The sequence below is a fragment of the Callithrix jacchus genome, chromosome 10, assembly GCF_049354715.1.
Source record: "Callithrix jacchus isolate 240 chromosome 10, calJac240_pri, whole genome shotgun sequence".
NCBI lineage: Eukaryota > Metazoa > Chordata > Mammalia > Primates > Cebidae > Callithrix > Callithrix jacchus.
In genome coordinates this window covers 66,836,574-66,858,956 of record NC_133511.1, presented here as the reverse complement: position 1 = coordinate 66,858,956, position 22,383 = coordinate 66,836,574, and the positions used below count along the sequence as shown (strand labels likewise).

At 37.7% G+C, this 22,383-nt stretch overlaps 1 protein-coding gene across 16 annotated transcripts in view; it reads right to left on the bottom strand.

Annotated features, from left to right (window-relative positions):
* Positions 1-22,383, bottom strand: part of C2CD3 (C2 domain containing 3 centriole elongation regulator) — a 188,667-nt gene that overhangs the window by 96,497 nt on the left and 69,787 nt on the right. For 13 of the 16 annotated variants that reach the window (XR_013523253.1, XR_013523254.1, XR_013523252.1 and 10 more), the window contains 7 exons: positions 21,847-21,959; positions 15,396-15,514; positions 13,051-13,173; positions 9,371-9,865; positions 6,691-6,842; positions 3,874-4,120; positions 1,214-1,394 (listed from right to left, as the gene is read on the bottom strand). Coding sequence is in view for 13 of the 16 variants with exons in the window: in XM_035265475.3 (XP_035121366.1) it covers positions 1,214-1,394; positions 3,874-4,120; positions 6,691-6,842; positions 9,371-9,865; positions 13,051-13,173; positions 15,396-15,514; positions 21,847-21,959 (1,430 nt within the window). In the remaining 3 variants the exon portion in view is untranslated. The remainder of the gene's footprint in view (positions 1-1,213; positions 1,395-3,873; positions 4,121-6,690; positions 6,843-9,370; positions 9,866-13,050; positions 13,174-15,395; positions 15,515-21,846; positions 21,960-22,383) is intronic. The other 3 variants (XM_078340247.1, XM_078340248.1, XM_078340245.1) reach the window with 2 other exon arrangements.

Below are 22,383 nucleotides of genomic sequence, written 5' to 3'. Positions count from 1 at the left end.
TTGGAAAAGAAAAGCATTTCAGAATAATCCAACACATGACTTAGTGTTTTTTCCTTCTTGCATGTTCTTCCAGTGAATATTACTTAGTAATTCCCTAGTAGCTATGGCTCCCGAAGGTCCCATGCTAATATAGAAGAAAAAGATCCCATTTGCTGGTAGACAGTTCATATATTGCCGTACAAGTGCCAACACTTGTCCTTTCTTTTTTTTTTTTTTAAATTATAGCCACCCTAGGGAGTACGAGATGGTATCTCATGGTAGTTTTGAATTGCATTTCCCACATAAGTAATGATGCTCGGTATCCTTCTATTTGCTTATTAGCCATTTGTATATCTTTGGAGAAATGTCTATTCAGATCATTTGCCCACTTTTTAATTGGTTTTTTAAAAATAATTGATTTGTAAGGGTTCCTTATATATCCTGTATATACAAATCTCTTATTTGAACCTCAAAAATCAATACTGGCAGTGCTCTGGCAATCATTCTTGACTGAATGGTGAAAAATTCAAGTCACATGGTCTGTTCCCAGGGAGAACAAGGTGAGAGTCTGCCTTCTTGTTTTGGCTCTCAGAGATTACCAGAAGATGGTGACAGTAGGGGGCAGTGCAGAGGCTTCTGCTCTGGGTACAGTAGGATCGCGTGTGAATCCCAACCTTGGCATTTGTTAGTGGGGCAGCCCCAAGCAAGTCACTTAACGCTTGTAAATCTCATTTTTTTCTTTCATAAAATAAAGAAAACAGAGTCTACCAGGATAAGTTGTTTTAGGAGTTAAGATAATGATGTATGTGAGATATGTATATGGACATAGTTCCCTTAGGAGCAATGGTTCAGTATTCCTTAATTCGGCATTCACAGTGGCTTTATAGAACATAACTACTATGAGGAATGAGAATCAACACTTTGTGCATAGATAAAAGTAAGTGGACATGTAAAGGATATAAGATGGGGCAAAATGCAAACAATTGGTAGATCTAGGTAAAGAGTATACAAAAGTTCTTCCTACTATTTTTACAGGTTTTTGTAAATTTGAAATTACATCAAGATAAAAAGTTACAAAAATAGTTAAAAAATAAAAAAAAAACTTGGCCTATCTCCTGTTTTACTGCCCAAGTAAGACTAGAAATATTCAACAACACAAAATTCACTCAGGAAAAATAAATTCCTATATAAAATAACCATATAAGAATGAGAAAGTCTAATCTCCTAAACCTACCATTTTCAGGGAACTCAGGTCCTTTCAGCACACTGGATTGTGAGTGTTGAACTGGAAAGTGGTACTGGACATAACAATCTGCTTCTCCCCAGACTGTTGCCTGAAAAGTGGTTAGCCCTTGAAGCATCTTTACACAGATCTCAAAGCAGTGCTCCATCAATCCATTTCCTCGGTCCTCTGCCTATTAAATGAAGTAGAAACACTGGTGAGCTTTAAAGGGTAACTTGCTTAGAATATTCCTGCTTCTCTATGAAGTCTGAGTATAGATAAAGAGTAAGTATAATTAGTTGATACTAAAACAGATACTTAATTTTCATTGTGTATAACTCTCACAACTCCTCATTGTAATTAGGCTAAACCGGATGTACATCTGACTATGAGACTGGGTCAATATTAGGAAATCTATAAATGTAATTCAGTACATTAATGGAACAAAAAAATGATTAACGCAAACACTGAAAAGGCATTTGATAAAATTCAACATTTGTTCCAGATAGAAGTTCTTAATATACTACGAATAGAGTCATTCCCTTCATAGGAAAAAGAATAAATAGTAAATTTAGAATAAATTCTACATTTAGAATAGTAATTAGTACCTGTTTACTTCAAATAGGTATTGTTATGTCCAGTTTGCTTCAAATAGGTACTGTTATGTCCTATTTGAAGCAAATAGGCACTAATTACTATTTCCAAACCAACTGAGGATAATGCCGGGACTGTCCGATGATGGTAAGGACTACGTGGGGAGATAGTGAAAACACTGTTACTAAAGGAAATAATAACAATTAATCATGTATTTATTGAGTATTTACTATGAACCAGGCACTATACCAACCTCCTCACCTTTATTAGGTAATTTAACATGCAGAGCTAGTAACAGTGGAACCAGGTTTACACTTTCAGAGTCTGACTCCAAAGCCAGTGTTCTTTATCCCTATTCTATTGAGCAGATATTAGACAATGAGTTATTCAGGAAAATTCAAAGTGGGGATTCAGGATTCCAGGTAAGAGTTGAGACCATATGATATATATGTATTGAATATTTTAACTACTAATCCAAAAAATCTAGAACAGAGATTATATTAGGTCTTTGCTTTGAAATCCCAAAATATATGTTAGCAACACCTGCTTAAAAATTTTCCTTAGCAAAACAGAAAACTTGCAGTTTGACTCCCTGAGGCAAAAACATTGGGAAGAAAAATCTCTCAGAGTCACCACAGCTACTTAATTTGGCTTTATAGTATTATAGCAATTCTACACTTCAGTTCTGCAAATGGTGAATTGGATGAGAGACATGAGAATAGGAGGAAAAATAATTGTTTTTACAGATATCTAATTCCCTAGGTAAATCTTCCAAGGATTCCCTCAGTGCTTGTAGTGAGAAACATTTTCTAACCTTTAGTAAGGAATTTAACAAAATCTGAGTCTACACTGCAAGGTGAGAAGCATATAATGCCTAAACAGACTTGGGGAAATTATGATGATTTTTCTTTATTTGTGCTTTTATGTAATTTTCAACTTGAAAAATACAATTATCTATTGACAAACAATAATATCTAACAAATAACTGGCTGAGCATGGTGATTCACGTCTGTAATCCCAGCACTTTGGGAGGTTGAGGTGGGAGGATCACTTGAGGTCAAGAGTTCGGGACCAGCCTGGCCTGGGCAAGATGGTGAAACCCCATCTCTACTAAAAATAGAAAAATAAGGTGCTTGGGATCCTGAGGTGGGAGAATCCCTTGAATCTGGTTGGTGGAGGCTGTAGTGAGCTGAGATGGCACCATTGTACTCCAGCCTGGGCAACAGAGAGAGACCTCACCTCACCTCAAACAAACAAAAATATAACAAATAACTAAGAAAAATTTACAGTAAATAAACTATAACTTGCTAAAAGTTATTTTCCTAATAGTTCTTTCCCTGCTAGAGACATTTAAATTTGTCATTTGGGTTCAGACTTAAAAATATAACATACTTAAATGGTATGGATACTGAGATTTGGCTGTACTAGTAAAGACAACATATATAAGATACAGTGGAATAAAGACTGAACTTGAAGTTAGAAGACCTGTGTCTGAATCCCAATTCTCTCATTCTTAGCTATGTGACCCCGGACAAGTAACCTAACCTCTTTGATTCTGTCTCATAACCTAAAAAAGAGAATAACAATGACCCACTTCATATAGTTGTTAGGAAAACAAATGTGAGAATGTATGTCAATGTGCTTTTTCAACTGGACAGCACAATACAAAAACAAATTACTTTTAAATTACTAGTAGATAAGCAGGCACTTAACAGTGACTTTCCAGCATGGACTCAGCCAATAAGCAGAGTAAGATTTTGCTGGCTCACATTTGGGATCACTCTCCACTCCCAATTTTTTTTTTAAAGGTAATTAAGCTAGTAAATTAGATAATTAAGATTTGGTTGTTCAATTGGATTTTCTTTATAAATTCAGGGAGCTAAGAGGGACACAGAGATCCATTCAAACCATAACAGAAAATTACCAGTGATTCCTTTGATTTATAGCAAGCACTGGAGTGCACGTTATGTTCTTTTGATGAGGCTTTCATGACAGAAATAAAGGACGTGGGCAATAAATTCACTAAAATATGCAAGAGGAAATGAAATAACGATTTTGTAAACCATAGCATTTACTACCATAGCAACAGAAGCTACAGTTGGCTGGTCCAGGAAATGGGCTGGCCTACGGCTGAAGGGAGGGAGTGTTCCTTCTTCATTCTTTAATCTTTGTAATGCCATTATTTGATCTGAAGAACCCATAGCTAAAAAGACTCGAAGACTCCCATTTTGGTGGCCTGAAAACACATCAATCACAGGCATGTAGCGGTCGACAGCAACAACTGGGTACTGGGCATCCAGTAGCAGGCGAGAAATCTTAGGATCTCTAGAGGGGGAGAAATTGTGAATAAGCAAATAACAATCATCAATCATATCATAGAGTTATTTTAGTTCTTTCTTGACTCATTTTTTCAGTTTGTTAAAAATAGATCTGAAACTAGAAAAGTTATAGTGTTTTAAAAAATATGTGAATCGAGACGGGGTGTGGTGGCTCACACCTGTAATCCCAGCACTTTGGGAGGCTGAGGTGGGTGGATCACTAGGTCAGGAGTGGTGACCAGCCTGGTCAACATGTGAAACCCTGTCTCTACTAAAAATACAAAAATTAGCTGGGTGTAGTGACAGGCGCCTGCAATCCCAGCTACTCGGGAGGCTGAGGCAGGAGAATCGCTTGAACCCGGGCGGCAGAGATTGCAGTGAGCTGAGATTGCACCATTGCACTCCAGCCTGGGTGACAGAGTGAGACTCTGTCTTAAAAAAAAAAAAAAAAAAAAAGAATCTGTCAGTAACCAACCAAATAAAAATTACCAGGCAGAGAAGTTCAAAATGTAGCAATCTGAAGGCAGGGAATGCCTCTGACATGTCTTTGTAGCATTATGGCCCCAAGTCCAGTGTCTGTGATCTGAGCAGTATCTCATGGAGCTTTACTAAAGTGCATTATTTTACAGGGAGGAAATGTGGTCAACTAGGAAGAATGTGGACTTTGGTGTTTGACAGATAAGATTTGGAGAGTATTACCAATATCTGCCATCTACTGAGTGCTTAGTATATGATAGGCATTTTATAATGTTTCTAATCCTTCTAATGATGTAAAGGTTGATATTATCCTCTATTAATGGATAAGAAAAGCTATATTCAAAGAGGTTAAGTAACTTAGCTAAGAATACACAGCTAGTAGGAGGTTAAGTTGGGATTCAAGCTCTGATAAATCATTTATATTACCATGCTGAATCTTAGTTCTGCCACTTACTTGCTGTGTGACTCAAGCAATTCATTTACCATTTGAGTTTGTTTTGTCATTTGTAAAATGTAGGCAATGAAAAAACTTCCATCAAAGTGTGGTTGTTAGGACTAGCCTGAAATAATATATAAAATACCAACTATGATGCTTGGTAGATGGAAAATGCCCAATAATTGGTAGCTACTATTGTTTTACACACTCTCAGCAAAGAATGAGATCTAATGGAATGAGAAGTGAAGTGGAAGAAGGGTAACACCAGACCAAACTAACATAATTTAAGAAAAAAAGGAAAACTAATAGCCCATAGCAGATAGTGGCATCCATGATTCCAGCAGCACTCCATAGCCTGGCCATGATTTCCAATGTTACTGTTGTAAGTATTAATACTTAGCTCTTCACGGAAGGTATATCCATGTATTTTCTCTCTGGATCTTCATGATTGTTCCACAAGAGAGACAGGGAATCTACTATCACCCTCATTTTACAGATGAGGAAAGAAAGTCAGAGAGGTTAAGTGACTTTTGCAAGTTAAAGGACAAATTTCTTCACTTGTAAAATAGGGATAATAATAATACTTTATAGGGTTATAGTAAAGTTCAGATGAACTAATGCCCACAAAGGTGCTCTTTGTAAAATGTAAAACACAATATTTAAAACACAGAACTGGCTGGGCGCAGTGGCTCATGCCTGTAATCCCAGAACTTTGGGGGGCTGAGGTGGGCGGATCACGAGGTTAGGACATTGAGACCATCCTGGCTAATATGGTGAAACCTTGTCTCTACTAAAAATACAAAAAATTAGCTGGGTGTGGTGGTGCATGCCTGTAGTCTCAGCTACTCAAGAAGCTGAGGCAGGAGAATTGCTTAAACCTGGGAGGTAGAGGTTGCAGTGAGCCGAGATTGTGCCACTGCACTCCAGCCTAGGTGACAGGGTGAGACTCTGTCTCAAAAAAAAAACCCCAAAGCAAAAAAACACAGAAATATGAGAAAGCTGCTAGGAAAGAGGCCAGTGCTAAAATAATTTAAAATCAGAATCTTGAGTCAAAATAAAAAAGAAACAGTTTGTATCGAGGAATGAAATAAACGTCGGGTTAATCAATACCCCACCTATGTGTTAAAAGTAAGGTGGAGTAATTAAACTCGAAGGTCTAAAAGATAATATTCATTATAGAAGAACTTGCAAATAGCTAGTGTGAGCAATAGTGAAGTTCTGTGACAGAAGAGTAAACCACTAGTTTTGCGAGGTGGTAACTTTTGGCAGTAGAGCTTTTTAGTGAAGAGCGTGGACTCCAGAGCCATGAGATTTTAGGTCCCAACCCTCTACTTCATGATATATGTGACAAGTAATTTAACTTCTCTGAGTCTCTGTTAACTCATCTATACAAAAAAGCAAATTAAAGTACCTGCCTCCGAGGTTGTCAAAAAGATTAAACAACTTGATGTATAAAAGGTTTGCAGTATAGTGCCTGAAACATGGTAAGCAATATCTGTAAGACTGCTTTAAAATAGGAGAAAGAGCAGCAACTGTGGTGGAATTGAAAAAAGTCTTTCAAGGAGTTACTGGGCTATTCATGTTTGCAAGTCAAAAGAATTCCTTTTCAGTCCATTCAAAGTTAAAGATGCAAAATAAAGAATACTCCAAAAGTTCCTATTTACTTGAATGACATGTAAAACTGGTGGAGGGGAAGTTTCACCAGCCCGAGCAGCTTGTCCTGTCCTGGGCTCCACACCTTATTCCAAGTTTCAATTACCATCACGTTGTTCTTAAGCCTTTCCAGGTATGTGGAAGACAGAGAGACAGGAATCACCTGGGAAAGAGGAACAACCAAAACAAAAAACTCAAACCTGAGACAAATATTAACTTATATTTTCATTCAATAAGCATTTACCAAAAGCCTACTGTTAACACACAGTGTTATCAGCTAAAGATATACAAATAAAACTTACTAGCAGTCTGCGGTTAGAGACTAACACATAAAGGCCAGATACAAAACAGTGAGTTCTCTGATGACAAAGCTCATACAGGTGGAGCTTTGAGGACACAAAGAAGATTGTTAAATATGTCAAACATGGTGCCTGCCAAACTTGTCCAACCCTTTCTAAGGCAAAGTGATCCAATAGTAAATCTCACTGAAAGAAAGATGTTTTTGAAACAAGTATGTACTGACTTGACAAGAGTCAAGTATTTTATCAAAGGGCAGCCAATCCACTGTCTGGATAGCATTTAATAAAATGGCCAAATGCCAAAAGCTTTGCACAACAGGTGTCACAGTAAAGAGCAGAGCCAACTGTTCCTCTGGAAATCTGAAGTGATAAATTTTGATATTTGAACATGTTTGAATTCGTTCTTTCATTTACACATCTTTATTGAATACCTAGTACATGCCAGGCAATGTGTTAGCTGTCAAGTGTGTTCAATGTAAAATTACTTCAGAACTGGCCAGCTGGTAGTTGAAAAGGACAAGTCACAGAGAGAACCAGAGATCTAAGCCAAGAGCAGCTTTGTCAAATTAGTGGTAGAATCAAGGGCTCCCCAATTTGAAGAAACCCAAGCTGTAGGGACAACTGTAACAGTAGAAGGGAGATAGACCCCAATGTTGAAACCAATAGAAAACATAAAAGGCAAAAAGGGTGAAATTAGAAGAGGGATGATGAGAGGAAGACACCAGAAGAACAGAGCAGAGCTACTTCCGTATCTACCTAAGAAACACTTGGTGGACATAATCCTAATGTTTGTATCCTGAACACATTTCTGTTCCTTGAAACCAAAAAAAGTAAAACTAACATAGCAACCTAACCTCCAAATAAGGAAGTTGAAGGCAGCTTCTGGGACAAAGCAACCTTAAATTTCAAGGATGAGCAGGAGTTAACTAACACAAAAAGCTCCGCTTAAGTGGTGTCATGAAGGCTTAAAGGAAATTCAAGGCAGAAGAAAGAATACATATAAAGACATAGAAGCAGCAGAGAATATGCAGGAAACTCTAAGTAGCTGAGCACAGCTATTTAGTATGAAGGGAAGAATGCAGGAGTTGAGACTGGAGAAGTACATATAGTCAGTTTCCAAAGGGTCTTGGATGCCAAGGATTTGCATTCCATCTTGAAGGACATGGGGAATCACTGAAAGGTTTTAAGCAAGGAAGTAAAATGTCTGGGTTAGTGGTTTAGAAACGTCATTCTCATTGGTACATATAGGAGGGAACGCACAGAAAGAGAGATTGGAAACAGTTAGACTGGTCAGAAGGCTATTTGGAAGGAGGCTGAGGGTTTGAATGGAAGTAGTGGCAGTGGAGTGAAGGTAAAGGGATGTGTTCCAGAGATAATTAAGTTCATAGTATCTATTGGACTTGGTATATCATTACACATGAAAGAGTCAAGGACAACTAACAGGTTCTACTTAGGTGCCTGAGTAAATCATAATATGAATTAGGGCAGACAAAAAGGAAGAACAGATTTGGAAGAAGTGAAAAACTCAGATTTGAACATGTTTGCATTCGTTCTTTCATTTACACATCTTTAGTGAATACCTAGTATATGACAGGCAATGTGTTAGGTGCCAAGTGTAAACTGCTTCTGAGATATCCAGGTGGTAATGACTAGCAGGCAGTTAGATACAGAAATCTCAAACTAAAGGGAAATGTCTGGCTTATATAGATGTGTAGATGTGGAAGTTATCTTCAAAAAAATGACTGCTGAAGCTGTGTGACTAGATGTGATGACCACGGGGGAGAGTGGTTTGATTTGGACAAGTGCCAGCAATAGAGTAATGAGTGGAAGCACCAACAATTAAAGGAAGAAGTACTAGGGTTACTACACTTTTCCTGGTTTTCCTCCTGGCCCAATGACTGAAAAAGAACAGCTTCCAGTGAGGAAGAAAATAAGACAGTAGAGTTACAAAAACCAAGAGAAAACAATTTAAGCACCCCATTATACAGAGAAGTGAGTTAAGATGAATATTGAAGTAAATAGAAGAATAAATGAGAGTGAGGAGAAATATATAAAATAAAATAATAAAGGAGAGACTAGAGAATGATGGGGAGGTTTAACTGATCAAAGGCTTAGAGGAAGCAGAAAGGAATAGAATCCCAAAACTCAGGCAAAAGAAACAGTGAGAAACCACGTGAACTAAGACAGACTAGAAATAAAGACAAAAAGTTTTAAAATGTTGACAATGTCTTTCCCTCTTCCCATCCAACAGTAGGACTGAATCTTTATGCCAGATAATTACAAAGGTTCCTTCTAGTCTGAACATTCTAGATTTAAGATGAAATTATGACTTGGGAAGCATTTGTCTCCCACCCCTATATTCCTTTAATGGATATGGAATGTACAGAGTTACCTGAGAAAAGTTAAAGACTGGTTGTGTTGTGCCCCATGCGATGACAGATCTGGTGGCTTCCTCTGTGCTGAAGAGTTTACAATTTAAATAAACATTGCATGGTGGTTGTTTCTCAGATTCTCCAATAATGAAGTCTTTTCCATCTGGCACCATCAACAGCACATGTAACAGTAAAGCACTCTCTATTGCTGACTCATTTGTCTGATTGACTAAATTATGGGAGGCTGGCATAGCCATGAAGGTTGAAGGATATGGTGCTATAGGGCTTGGTGACTTTCGGTTGGGGAGCACCAATTTCTGTGCTTTCTTTGCAGTTTCCTCATGAATTTGATTTAAGTTTTGTGGATTTTTGGTACAGGTCTTATCTTGGTTAAGTTCTGGTAGTGCCTTATTTGGATTTGTAGGAGCACAAAGTGGGGTACAATGGGTGTTGCCACTTAACTTAGTATTGACACCAGTGAAATCTTTGTTATCTGTAACAAGCTCCATAGTTACCTATAAAACACAAAAGAAGAGTCAATAAGAATGTCCTTTTGAATTGGAATTAGAATTTTGAGGCTGGAAACAACATCAGATTATTAGGAAATGAATTAACTCATCCTTAGACACTCTAATAGTAAGAATACTAACAGAATGCATATACATTAACTTGCCAGACTAAGAAAAACTAGACAGATCATTTATCAATAACAAAAGATGAGCCTGGAAGATCCAGTTATGCCAGAATATAAGAAAGTTCCCAGAAAAGAATGGAGGCATGTTTAAAGGACCTAGAATCCAGTTGAAGAGGCTCCTGCTGACTAAATCTAGGCAATTTAAGCAATAGAGTGAATAACAATAATGGATTATAACCTACTGAATAATATAAGAATCTATGAATCCATCCTGATATAAAATAAATATGGGAGAAGAAACAGCTCCTCTGTATAGAGTGCCAATTAATAAATACACAAGAGACAGTAGAGTCAGAAATCACCATTTGACAATCATCACGGTAATAAGTGATTCAAGTTAACCCCAGCGGAGGAACATTCTTCAAAATAACTGGTTTTACTTTAAAAAAAATCAACATATTAAAAAATAAAGAAAGGCTGTGGAACTGGTCCCGACTAAAGGAAATTAGAAAGATCTGACAAAATAATAATCCTGAACTAGAAAAAAAATTTGCTATAAAGGAAGGCATTGGTATAATTGGTGAAATTTCAGTATAGACTGTAGATACAGTATCAATGCTATGCTGACTTTTATAAATCTAGAGTATTGTGCATGATGATGCCCTTGTTCTAAGGAAATACATAAAATATAGACTAAAGAATTTAAGGGAAAGAAGCATGTTGTCCAACTTGCTCTCAAATAGTTCAGAAAAAATGTGTAGGTACATGTATGGAGGAGGAGATAAAGGGACATAAGGAGAGAGACAGAGAAGAGGCAGACAGACAATTATAAAGAAAACGTGGGGCTGGGCATGGTGGCTGACACCTGTAATCCCAGCACTTTGGGAGGCCGAGGCGGGTGGATCACGAGGTCAAGAGATTGAGACCATCCTGGTCAACATGGTGAAACCCTGTCTCTCCTAAAAATACAAAAAATTAGCTGGGCATGGTGGCGCTTGCCTGTAATTCCAGCTACTCAGGAGGCTGAGGCAGAATTGCCTGAACCCAGGAGGCGGAGGTTGCGGTGAGCCGAGATTGCGCCATTGCACTCCAGCCTGGGTAACAAGAGCAAAACTCCGTCTCAAAATAAAAAATTAGCTGGGCATGGTGGCATGTGCCTGTAATCCCACCTACCCAGGAGGCTGAGACAGGAGAATTGCCTGAACGCAGGAGGCAGAAGTTGCAGTGAGCTGAGATCGCACCATTGCACTCCAGCCTGGGTAACAAGAGCGAAACTCTGTCTCAAAAAAAAAACAAAAAAAAAAAAGTGACAAATAGTGAGAATTGGTGAGTCTGAGTAAAGGGTATTAAAAAAGTTTAAATGTTAAAAAGTAAAAAAAGAAAAAGGATGTAGGATAAATGATGAATTTGAAGAATGGAAGTGGTCACTAACTGTTAGGAGACTCAATTACTAGGGGTAAAAGGTTCTTGCTGTTCCTTTGATCTGAAATCCATAAACGTTACACAGCAAGGTTCTTTTGCTCTATTGAAAACAGACAGCAATGTATCCAGAATAGTACTTCTCTCAAAAGAGCCAGAACAGAAAAAATGTCTAATTGATCAATCATATTTATAACCCCTTTCTGATTTTAAACTTTGTAGTCTAGAATGAATCAGGCAGGCAAAAACTATAACTTGGAGAGCAAAAGAGTAAGGTGATGTTAATTTTTTGCAATAATTGCATAAGTCTTTAAAGCAAAGTAGTATATACTAAGACCAAGAAGAGACAGAAGGCTTTCAAGAAGAAAACGCAGTATGATAATCAATAACAAAAACACAGAGGCATGAACCAGCATGACACCTTGCTGATTCTTTATATAGTGTGATAGTTATTGGTAGAGAAGCTATAATAGACAAGGCTGAAACTATAGGCCAGGGTCATATAGTAAGCCTTGAACTTTATCCTTAGAGTGATTGCGAGCCATCACAATGTTTTAGGCATGACTGTGATTATTTTTTTTTCTTTTGAGGCAGTCTTGCTCTGTTGCTCAGGTTGGAGTGTAATGGTGCAATCTTGGCACACTGCAACCTCCGTCTCCTGAGTTCAAGTGATTTTTGTGCCTCAGCCTCCTGAGTAGCTGGGACTACAGGTGCATGCCACCACTCTTGGCTAATTTTTGTATTTTTAGTAGAGATAGGGTTTAGCCATGTTGCCCAGGCTGGTCTTGAACTCCTGAGCTCAGGCAATCTGCCCATCTTACCCTTCCAAAGTGCTGAGATTACAGGCGTGAGCTACTGCACCCAGCTGATTTTTAAAACTCACCAGGACAAAGCTATACCGAAACCATTCAGATTCTGCCACTGAACCTGAATACAAGGAAATAACCCTCTCTCCATTGAATTATATATCAGTATTCATTCCCTTAGGCACACTTAGTTACTTCTCACTTTCTTTATTCCAATTACTCTAGTCTAAGCCACCTTCAATCATCTCTTTTTGGGACTAATGCCACAGCCCATTTTCCCTCTTTCCTCTTGCAGTCTATTCTCCACACAGTAATTGTGTAAAATGGAAATCAGATGATGTCACTCCCATGCTTCAACATCCTTTCCTTGGCTCTTAGGCTAAAATCTAAATGTTTTATCTTTACCTACAAAGCTCTGATGATATGGCTTCTACCTGACCATTTGATCCTACTTTCTACCACTCTCTCTCTTGCTCACTATCCTCTGGCAACATTCTATCCCTTGATGACTCCAAGCCCACTCCTGCTTTAGGGCTGTTGCACCTGTTATTCTCTCTGGAATGATTCTCTGTGCTTTCTACTTTCTCCTCTTATTCTTCAACTCTTACCTTCTATGTCACCTCCTTAGAATGATCTTCCCTGACCACCATCTCTTACTTTCTCCCAGGTACTATCACATCATACCATTTATTTCCTTCATAGCATTTCCACTGCTCTATTTCAAGAGATGCTACACAAGATCACACACCTTGCTTTTCTCGTTCACGGCGATATCCTCAGTGCCAGCCAATAATGCATACTCAGCAAAATCTTTTGATTTTCTGAATGTATATCTACATACCTTGAGAGGGCCAAATGGAGTCTGACCATTTTCCTGTTGCACTGGAAGTTGGTCACTGAAAGAAAGCAGCTCTGATTGAATGACCGCTCGTAAAGAAAGCGACGCAGATCCAATGACTTCTGGCTGAGGAAGAAAGGAGAGAGAACATTTAGGTTAAATTAAAGAGAAGCCACAGGGATCTTAATTGAGGTGACAACATATGATGACTTATAAAGGAAACCAGGCAGGGAGTAAAAAGCTTAATTATCTGACTAAGACAGCTCTAAGTGTGATCCCACATTCTGTCATATTTTGGTCTTTCTTCTGGCTTTTGCTACTTCTCTCTATAAGATTACAGAGGGGTTCATAAGCTACAAAGTGGTTGGAAGATTATCTTTTTCTATCACTAAGAGTTAATTCTTGCTCAAAATGTTCAACTTCACTATTAAAAATAAAGAATAAAATTTAGATGTCACAAATTTTTGCTTTTAAGACTAGGAAAATTATAAAATTTAATATATCTAATGTTATCAAGGCTATGGAGAAACAAGAGATTGTCATATGAGTAAAGCTGGAAATATAAACTGGCAATATACTTTTGGATGGCGAATTTGGTAATAATATTAAAAGCTTGAAATATTTAAGCTCTTTGGCCCAGTAATTCATTTCTGGGAATTTGTACTGAAGAAATAACAAACAGGCCAGGCACAGTGGCTTATGCCTGTAATCCCAGCACTTTGGGAGGCCAAGGTAGGCAGATCACCTGATGTCAGGAGTTCAAGACCAGCCTGGCCAACATGGTGAAACCCCGTCTCTACTAAAAATACAAAAATTAGTTGGGCATGATGGCAGGTGCCTGTAATCCCAGCTACTCAGGAGGCTGAGGGAGAAGAATCGCTTGAACCCAGGAGGTGGAGGTTGCAGTGAGCTGAGACTGTTCCATTGCACTCCAGCCTGGGCAACAAGAACAAAACTCTGTCTCAAGAAAAAAAAAAAGAAATAAATAATGAACAATGCATAAAAAGCTTATATACAAATATGTACATGTTAAAAGTAGCTAACAGTGATATATACCTAGCTATCTAATAATCAGGAAGTATTAAACTACATAGCACATTCACATGATGGTATAGTATAACATATAGCCATTTAAATGATATTTACTTAAAGTTTCTAACAATATTATTTATTATAATGTTTGATGAAAGTAGCATATTAAGTCATATATCATAGGCCTTCAAATACTTGCACAATTATTTGGAAAACATTAAATAGATATTTTTAAGAAAAATGAATAAAAACTCTCGAGATACTAAATGATAAAAACGAAGAATAAAAACTACACATAAAATTATACAACATTGTATTCGTTGGAAAAAGACAATGGAGATAGGGATAAATGTTAACAATAGTTATTTCTTGGTGACAGAATAATAGGCAATTTTTGCCTTTTAAAAAATATTTTTCAAGTTTTCTACAAAAACATGTAAAAATCTTTTTAATTAGAAAAAAATGCTAGTAACTAGGTATAGGAAAATGATTCAATGTAACTATATCGAAATGTTAGTAGTTTATCTTGAGGTTATGAAATTATGTGACTTTCTTGCCCTTCCTATTTTGCTATAATTTTCCAAAAGGAACCTGTATTCTGTATGTCTTCTGAAAAAAAACAAAAGAAAACAAGACGTTCTTCATGCTATCCATACCAAATAAGAGGTCAAAAGATTATAAAGACTACTGTTTTATTGAAGGAAGTAAAAACTGCTTGTTATAATTTATTGATTTATGTTATGCTAGCTGCAAGCAATTTCATAAACTTGGAATTAGTTGATCAAAACTGCCACTCACACAACTGTATTATTTTGGGCTTGGATACCTTACGTATTCTGCCTGCAAACAGGAAGTAGAATCTCAAATTAAGGCTAATAGCCTGTATCAATATAGTTACCTCTCTCTAGAAGGAAACAACACAATAAAGAGGCTAAGAACTTGTGATCTAAAGACAGCAGATTTGTGATGGTGTCCTGGCTCTGTCTTTTATTAGACTGAGTGATCTTAGCCATGTTATTTAACTAAATCTGTCTATTCATCTGTAAAATGAAGGTAATAATGTACCTAATTCACAGAGTTGTGGTGATTAAAATTGATAGTATGCTCGTGTAGAGCCTTTAGCATTATATCTGGCCCAAGACAAATAGCAGAGATTAGTAGTAGCAGCAGTAGTAGTAATAATAATAATAATAATAATAGATTATTAGTACTGCCTGCATCTGAAGAAATTCCCAGTTTAGACAAGAATATAATTTTAAGTATGCTCCAAATCCCTGGTGTGAAGGTAAGGTAAAGGTCAAAATCACTAAAAGTACCTTTTTCTGTGGAGTTTTCTTTGCATAAATTTGGAAAGTAAGATTGGAATTCCACCAGTGGTCTATCATTGGGCCACCAAACTGTACTGGAAACACGAATCGCTGCTGGAACTTCACCTCTGTAAGGAGAACCAGACACACAGACACATGTCACACCACCCAACTGGAGTCATCATCAATGCATGCCTTGGTACCACCTGCTTCCCTTTAAAATCTCCTGCAGGAATCTAGTCAGTGTGATTCCACAAAAAGTGTTAGGGTTGTAGGATTGAATGAGCAGAAACAAAGAGAAAACCTTGCAGATAGTACACAGAAGACAGGTAGTGCTATGGTGCTCTGATTTGCTATGAGAAATGAATGCCAACCATATGAGTACTGGATGTGTAAGGAGACATATCTATATACTTCACTGGGTTTTAGGTAACAGGACGGTTTTTAAAAGACAGCTTGGTAGGTAGTGTACTAAAAGAAGGGGGCTGGCTGGAGGTGGAACAATGAGGGATAAACAGAAGAATGGAATAAAAACTACGGTAACAAAAATAAGTTTATCTTCTGGACACTCCTACCATCACAAACAAGGTATCAGGTACTGATGTTAGTTAGCAGTGTCAGGTGATGTAGAGTCTGTCTCTTGGGTGGAAAGGAAGGGGTTTCTGCTGTAACCATAAGTATAAGTGGACAAAGTGATGGTGGTATTTGAGTTTGTGCTCATGGCTATGGAGTTTTAACTGGTAAATAAAAAGAATTTGAGACCAGAATTAAAGAATATAAGTCAAAGCTCCAGTCTATTACTTACTGTTACTACCTCAGAAACAATTTATCACCTATAAAATGATCTTCCTGTCCATTCATCGCTAAGGCCCTTAAAACTGAGCATGAATCTGAAGAATCCGCACAAGAGGCCCAGTTATGAAGAGAAGCTGCTATTTCTGGCATTCATTCAAATTTTAACATACTGATTTCTCCCTCTATTCATCTCTGGTCCTTTTTTTTTTTTGTTTGAGACAGAGCCTTGGTTTGTTGCCTAGGCTGGAGCGCAGTGGCGCAAACTCAGTTCACTGCAACCTCCATCTCCTGGGTTCAAGGGATTCTCCTGCTTCAGCTTCCCGAGTAGCTGGGACTAGAGCTGTGTACCACCATGCCCAGCTATTTTTTTTTATTTTTTTATTTTTAGTAGAGACAGGGTTTTACCATGTTAGCCAGGATGGTCTCGACCTCCTGGACCTTATGATCTGCCCACCTCAGCCTCCCAAAGAGCTGGGATTATAGGCCACGGTGCCTGGCCCGTCTCTGGCCATATTAATTTGTGAGTCAGTACTTGGCACTCTTGGACAGGATCTGGACCTTGCTATGTGGATCAATGTACAGGAACTATGAACAAAAGGTCTGGGTCCAGGAAGCCCACATCCACTAGATCAGTTTATTTGGTTGACCTACCTGGGAAAGGGAAGTGCACACCTCACTGTTGTGTTGGTAGGATCAACTGAGGTAATAAAGGAAAAAGCACTTTGAACATTGTAAAATTCTTTACATACAAACAGAATCCTATTTCAATTTCTCTTACTACCTAGGTACATTCTTGCACTGTTAATATATTTCTCACATAATTCTGTTTCTTAAGCTCATTATTTTTACCACTGAAAGTGAGTTAAGGCAGTAAGTGAAGAAGAAATTTACGTAAATAACTTGCTAAAAGTGTCCCTGAGAAGATTTTTTTCTAGAGTTGAAAGGGATCCAGATGAATACCTAGTCTAATCCATATTATTGTTAAGAGGGGCCCACAGGTAAGAAAGTGATTTTGCCTAAGGCGCATGATTCATGTGTGGTATAATCAGAACTAGAACCCAGTCTTGCAATTCTTGGCTCAATGCTTATTTCACATTTCCCATATAATCCTTCTCAGAAAAACATGGAGAGAATCAATCACTTTGGCCAACAATAATAATAATGTTTAAGAACCACTATAGATTAAGCACATTTGGATTCAAAATGGAGCTAGGTTGAAATTCTAGTTCTACCATAAACTAGCTGTGTGATCTTATATAAGCTACTTAATTAATTTATGTCTCAGTTTCCTCTTTCCTCCTCTGTGAGTTTCCTCTTCCCTCTTTGTGTCCTGATATGCAAAACTTCTTAAGATATAAGGTTAAAGGCAAGGTGCAGAACATTGTACAGGTTGAGCAGCCAAAAATGCAAAATCTGAAATGTTCCAGAATCCAAAATTTTCTGAGTGCCAATATGGTGCCACAGTGGAAAATATCATACCCTACCTCGTGATGGGTCACAGTCAAAATGCTGTGAAAACTTTATTTCATGCATAAAATTATTTAAAATATTGTATAAAATTACCTTCAGGCTATGCATATAAGGTCTATATGAAACATAAGTGAATTTCATGTTTAGTGGGTCCTATTCCCAAGATTATCTTAACAATGTACATGCAAATAATCCAAAATTTGATAAAATCTGACATCCTAAATACTTCCGGTTCCAAGCATTTTGAAGAAAGGACACTCAACTTGTGTATGGTACACCAACATTTGCAGAAACATAAGGAACGGGAGGCAGGGGAAGGAATAAACCAAGCTTGTCTGACCTGCGAGCCCATATGTGGCCCAGGACAGCTTTGAAGGCAGCCCAACATAAATTCATTAACTTTCTTAAAACATTGTTAAGATTTTTTGCGATTTTTTTTTAAAGTTCATCAGCTATAGTTAGTGTTAGTGTATTTTATGTGTGGCCCAAGACAATTCTTCCAATGTGGCTCAGGGAAGCCAAAAGATTGGACACCCCTGGAATAAACATATTTGCTGGTATCTATCTATCTATCTATCTATCTATAATAGCTTAAGGAAGGATATAAAATCAACAACCTTGTTTGTCTGCAAGGATGCAACCTTGGAATTTTGAACCATGTCAATGGATTATCTAGTTCAAAAAGGAAACAAAACAAAGCAGAGTAAAAATTTAAAAATCCCACATTATCCTGTTTAATAAATGGTGTTTGGAAAACTGGCTAGTCATGTGCAGAAAGCAGAAACTGGACCCCTTCCTGACACCTTATCCTAAAATTAACTCCAGATGGATTGAAGATTTAAACATAAGACCTAACACCATAAAAATCCTAGAAGAAAACCTAGGCAAAACCAATCAGGACATAGGCGTAGGCAAAGACTTTATGACCAAAACACCAAAAGCATTGGCAACAAAAGCCAAAATAGACAAATGGGACCTAATCAAACTCCACAGCTTCTGCACAGCAAAAGAAACAGTCATTAGAGTGAATCGGCAACCAACAGAATGGGAAAAAATTTTTGCAATCTACCCATCTGACAATGGGCTGATATCCAGAATCTACAAAGAACTCAAACAGATTTACAAGAAAAAAACAAACAAGTCCATTCAAAAGTGGGCGAAGGATATGAACAGACACTTTACAAAAGAAGACATACATGAGGCCAACAAACATGAAAAAATGCTCATCATCACTGGTCATTAGAGAAATGCAAATCAAAACTACGTTGAGATACCATCTCACGCCAGTTAGAATGGTGATCATTAAAAAATCTGGAGACAACAGATGCTGGAGAGGATGTGGAGAAGTAGGAACACTTTTACATTGTTGGTGGGAGTGTAAATTAGTTCAACCATTGTGGAAGACAGTGTGGCAATTCCTCAAGGACCTAGAAATAGAAATTCCATTTACCCAGCAATCCCATTACTGGGTATATATCAAAGAATTATAAATCATTCTACTATAAGGACACATGCACACGAATGTTCATTGCAGCACAGTTTACAATAGCAAAGACCTGGAACCAACCCAAATGCCCATCGATGAGACTGGATAGGGAAAATGTGGCACATATACACCATGGAATATTATGCAGCCATCAAAAACGATGAGTTCGTGTCCTTTGGAGTGACATGGATGAACCTTGTGTCATTCTCAGCAAACTGACACAAGAACAGAAAATCAAACACCGCATGTTCTCACTCACAGGTGGGTGTTGAACAATGAGAACACATGGATATAGGGAGGGGAGCATCACACACTGGGGTCTGTCTGGGGCAAATAGGGGAGGAACAGCGGGGGGTGAGGAGTTGGGGAGAGATAGCATGGGGAGAAATGCCAGATATAGGTGAAGGGGAGGAAGGCAGCAAATCACAGCGCCACGTGTGTACCTATGCAACAATCTCACATGTTCTTCACATGTACCCCAAAACCTAAAATGCAATTAAAAAATAAAATAAAAATAAAAATAAATCCCATGTTACTATGCTCTAAAGAAAAAGTTATTTGACTATGTAATAGGAGTGTTAGGACCACATCTTTTATTTCTCAAACTACTTCCCAAAGAAGAAACTTAACACTGATGAACTAACAATTCATAGATCAAACTGGAGAACCAAGGCAACGATAGCCTCAGAATATATTAGAAAAGTGGCTGTAATTTTGGATGGCAGGAACATAAATGTCTATTATATTATCCTTTTTCTGTATCAGAAATATTTAAAACAAAGTACAGAAAAAAGAAAACACCAAAAGCATAAGCAACAAAAGAAAAAAACAGATAAAGTAGATAAAAATTAAAAACTTTTGTGCTGTAAACAATAACATCCAGAGAGTGAAAGGACAACCCACAGAATGGGAGAAAATATTTGCAAACCATAGATCTGGTAAGGGGCTTGTATCTAGGATATACAAAGAACTCTTATAACTCAGTAATAAAAAACCTGATTTGTTGCAGGGTGCAGTGGCTCATGCCTGTAATCCCAGCACTTTGGGAGGCTGAGGCAGGCGGATCACGAGGTCAAGAGATCGAGACCATCTTGGCCAACATGGTGAAACCCTGTCTCTACTAAAAAAATACAAAAATTAGCTGGGTGTGGTGGCATGCGCCTGTAGTCCCAGCTACTTGGGAGGAGAATTGCTTGAACCCGGGAGGCAGAGGTTGGAGTGAGCTAAGATTGCGCCGCTGCACTCCAACCTGGCACCTGGCAACAAAGCAAGACTCTGTCTCAAAAAAAACAAAAACAAAAAACCCCGATTTGAAAAAGAAGAAAGGATCTGAATAGACATTTCTCCAAAAAAGATATGTAAATGTCCTATAAGCATATGAAAAGATGCTCAACATGACTGGCCATCAGGAAAATGCAAATTAAAATCAATGTGATGTCACTTCACATCCACCAGGAGGACCAGAATAAAAAAGAATGGAAAGTAACAAGTGTTGATGAGGATATAGACAAATCAGAACCTTCATACACTGATAGTGGGAAAATGTGCACCTACTGTTGAGAACAGTCTGGCAGTTCTAAAAAAAGTTAAAACATAGAGTTACCATATGACCCAGCAATTCTACTGTTACATTATACCCAAGGGAAATGAAAGCATATGGTCCATACAAAACCATGTCTACAAATGTTCACATAGCAGCATTATGCAAATTGCTGAAAAGTGGAGACAACCCAAATGTCTATCATTTGAGGAAAGGCTAAATGAACTGTGGTATATCTATGCAATGGAGTATTACTTAGCCATAGAAAGGAATGAAGTACTGATATATACTACAACATGAAACTTAAAAATCTTATGGTAAATCAAAGACAGCATTCACAAAGATCACAAGTTGCATGATTCCATTTATATGAGACATCCAGAATGGATAAACTGATAGAGACAGAAAGATTAGTAGTTGCTTAGGGCTGAGGGAAGAGGGAAATGGGAAGTGAATGTTAGTAAGTATGCAGTTTCTTTTAGGGAGGATGAAAATGTTCAAAATTAGATTGTGATAATGGTTGTACAGCCTTGCAAATATATTAAAAAATTGTATACATTAAATGAGTAAATCGTACAGTATATAAATTATGTCTTGTTAAAGCTGTTTTAAAAGAAGAAAATGGTGACAGTTGAAAGGAAATGATTTAAGCATAAGAATTTTTGAGTTCTAGTCTCAGTTATGTTACTACTGACCTGTTGCCTTACATTAGAATAGTCATAGTATCACTGGGCCAGTTTACTCACTTATAAAATAAAGAAATTACAGTTGATTCACTTCAAGGTTCTTTCTAACTCTAAGATTTTACCATACTATAAAAGTCAGATGAGGCCAGGTGTGATGGCTCATGCCTGTAATCCCAGCACTTTGGAAGGCTGAGGCAGGTGAATCACCTGAAGTCAGGAGTTCAAGACCAGGCTGGCCAACATGGTGAAACCCCTTCTCTACTAAAAAAAATACAAAAATTAGCTGGGCATGGTGGCAGGTGCCTGTAATCCCAGCTACTCAGGAGGCTAAGATGGCACCACTGCACTCCAGCCTGTGCAAAAGAGCGAGACTTCATCTCAAAAAAAAAAAAAAAAAAAGGAAAATCAAATGAGTAATTAGGAATTCAAAAATGCTTCTAAAGTCAGAATGTCTAAGAAGCAGCAAACCACTGTGTCTCTTACTTCCATCTGTAATTTTACTGGAGGCGAGTCGAACAACCTCAGTGATCAAAGCCGTCTTTCCCAATCTACTTTCGGAAAAGCCCACAGGAAAGTGATATTCTACAAAGAAAGTGCTAAAAAGAAAAACAAAAAAGGTGATTAGAAACTAATCAAATAATAAACCTCATTTCTGTCTGATAAATCCAACATACACTTGAAGGTCCTAGTTTCAGGACCTCTAGTACTTAAAGGCCCTACCTCTTCTTGAAAGCCTTCTACCAATCCTGTCAGACAGAATCAAAGGCTCCCTTTCTTGTGTTCTCACAGCACTTTTAATCTAAAACATCTATTTTGGCCCCTAAAGCCTTATATTATAGATAGCAATTTAAATGCTTCTCTCTCCTGCTAACTGTAAGATATGTAAGAACAGAGTATGTATCTTAATTTTCTTTAGTCCCATACTTACTTGCATAGTTCTTGGGACCCAGCAAGGATTCAATATATTTCTATAGATTAAATGAGGCATATGAAAATACATTCCAAATCATAGTGTTATAC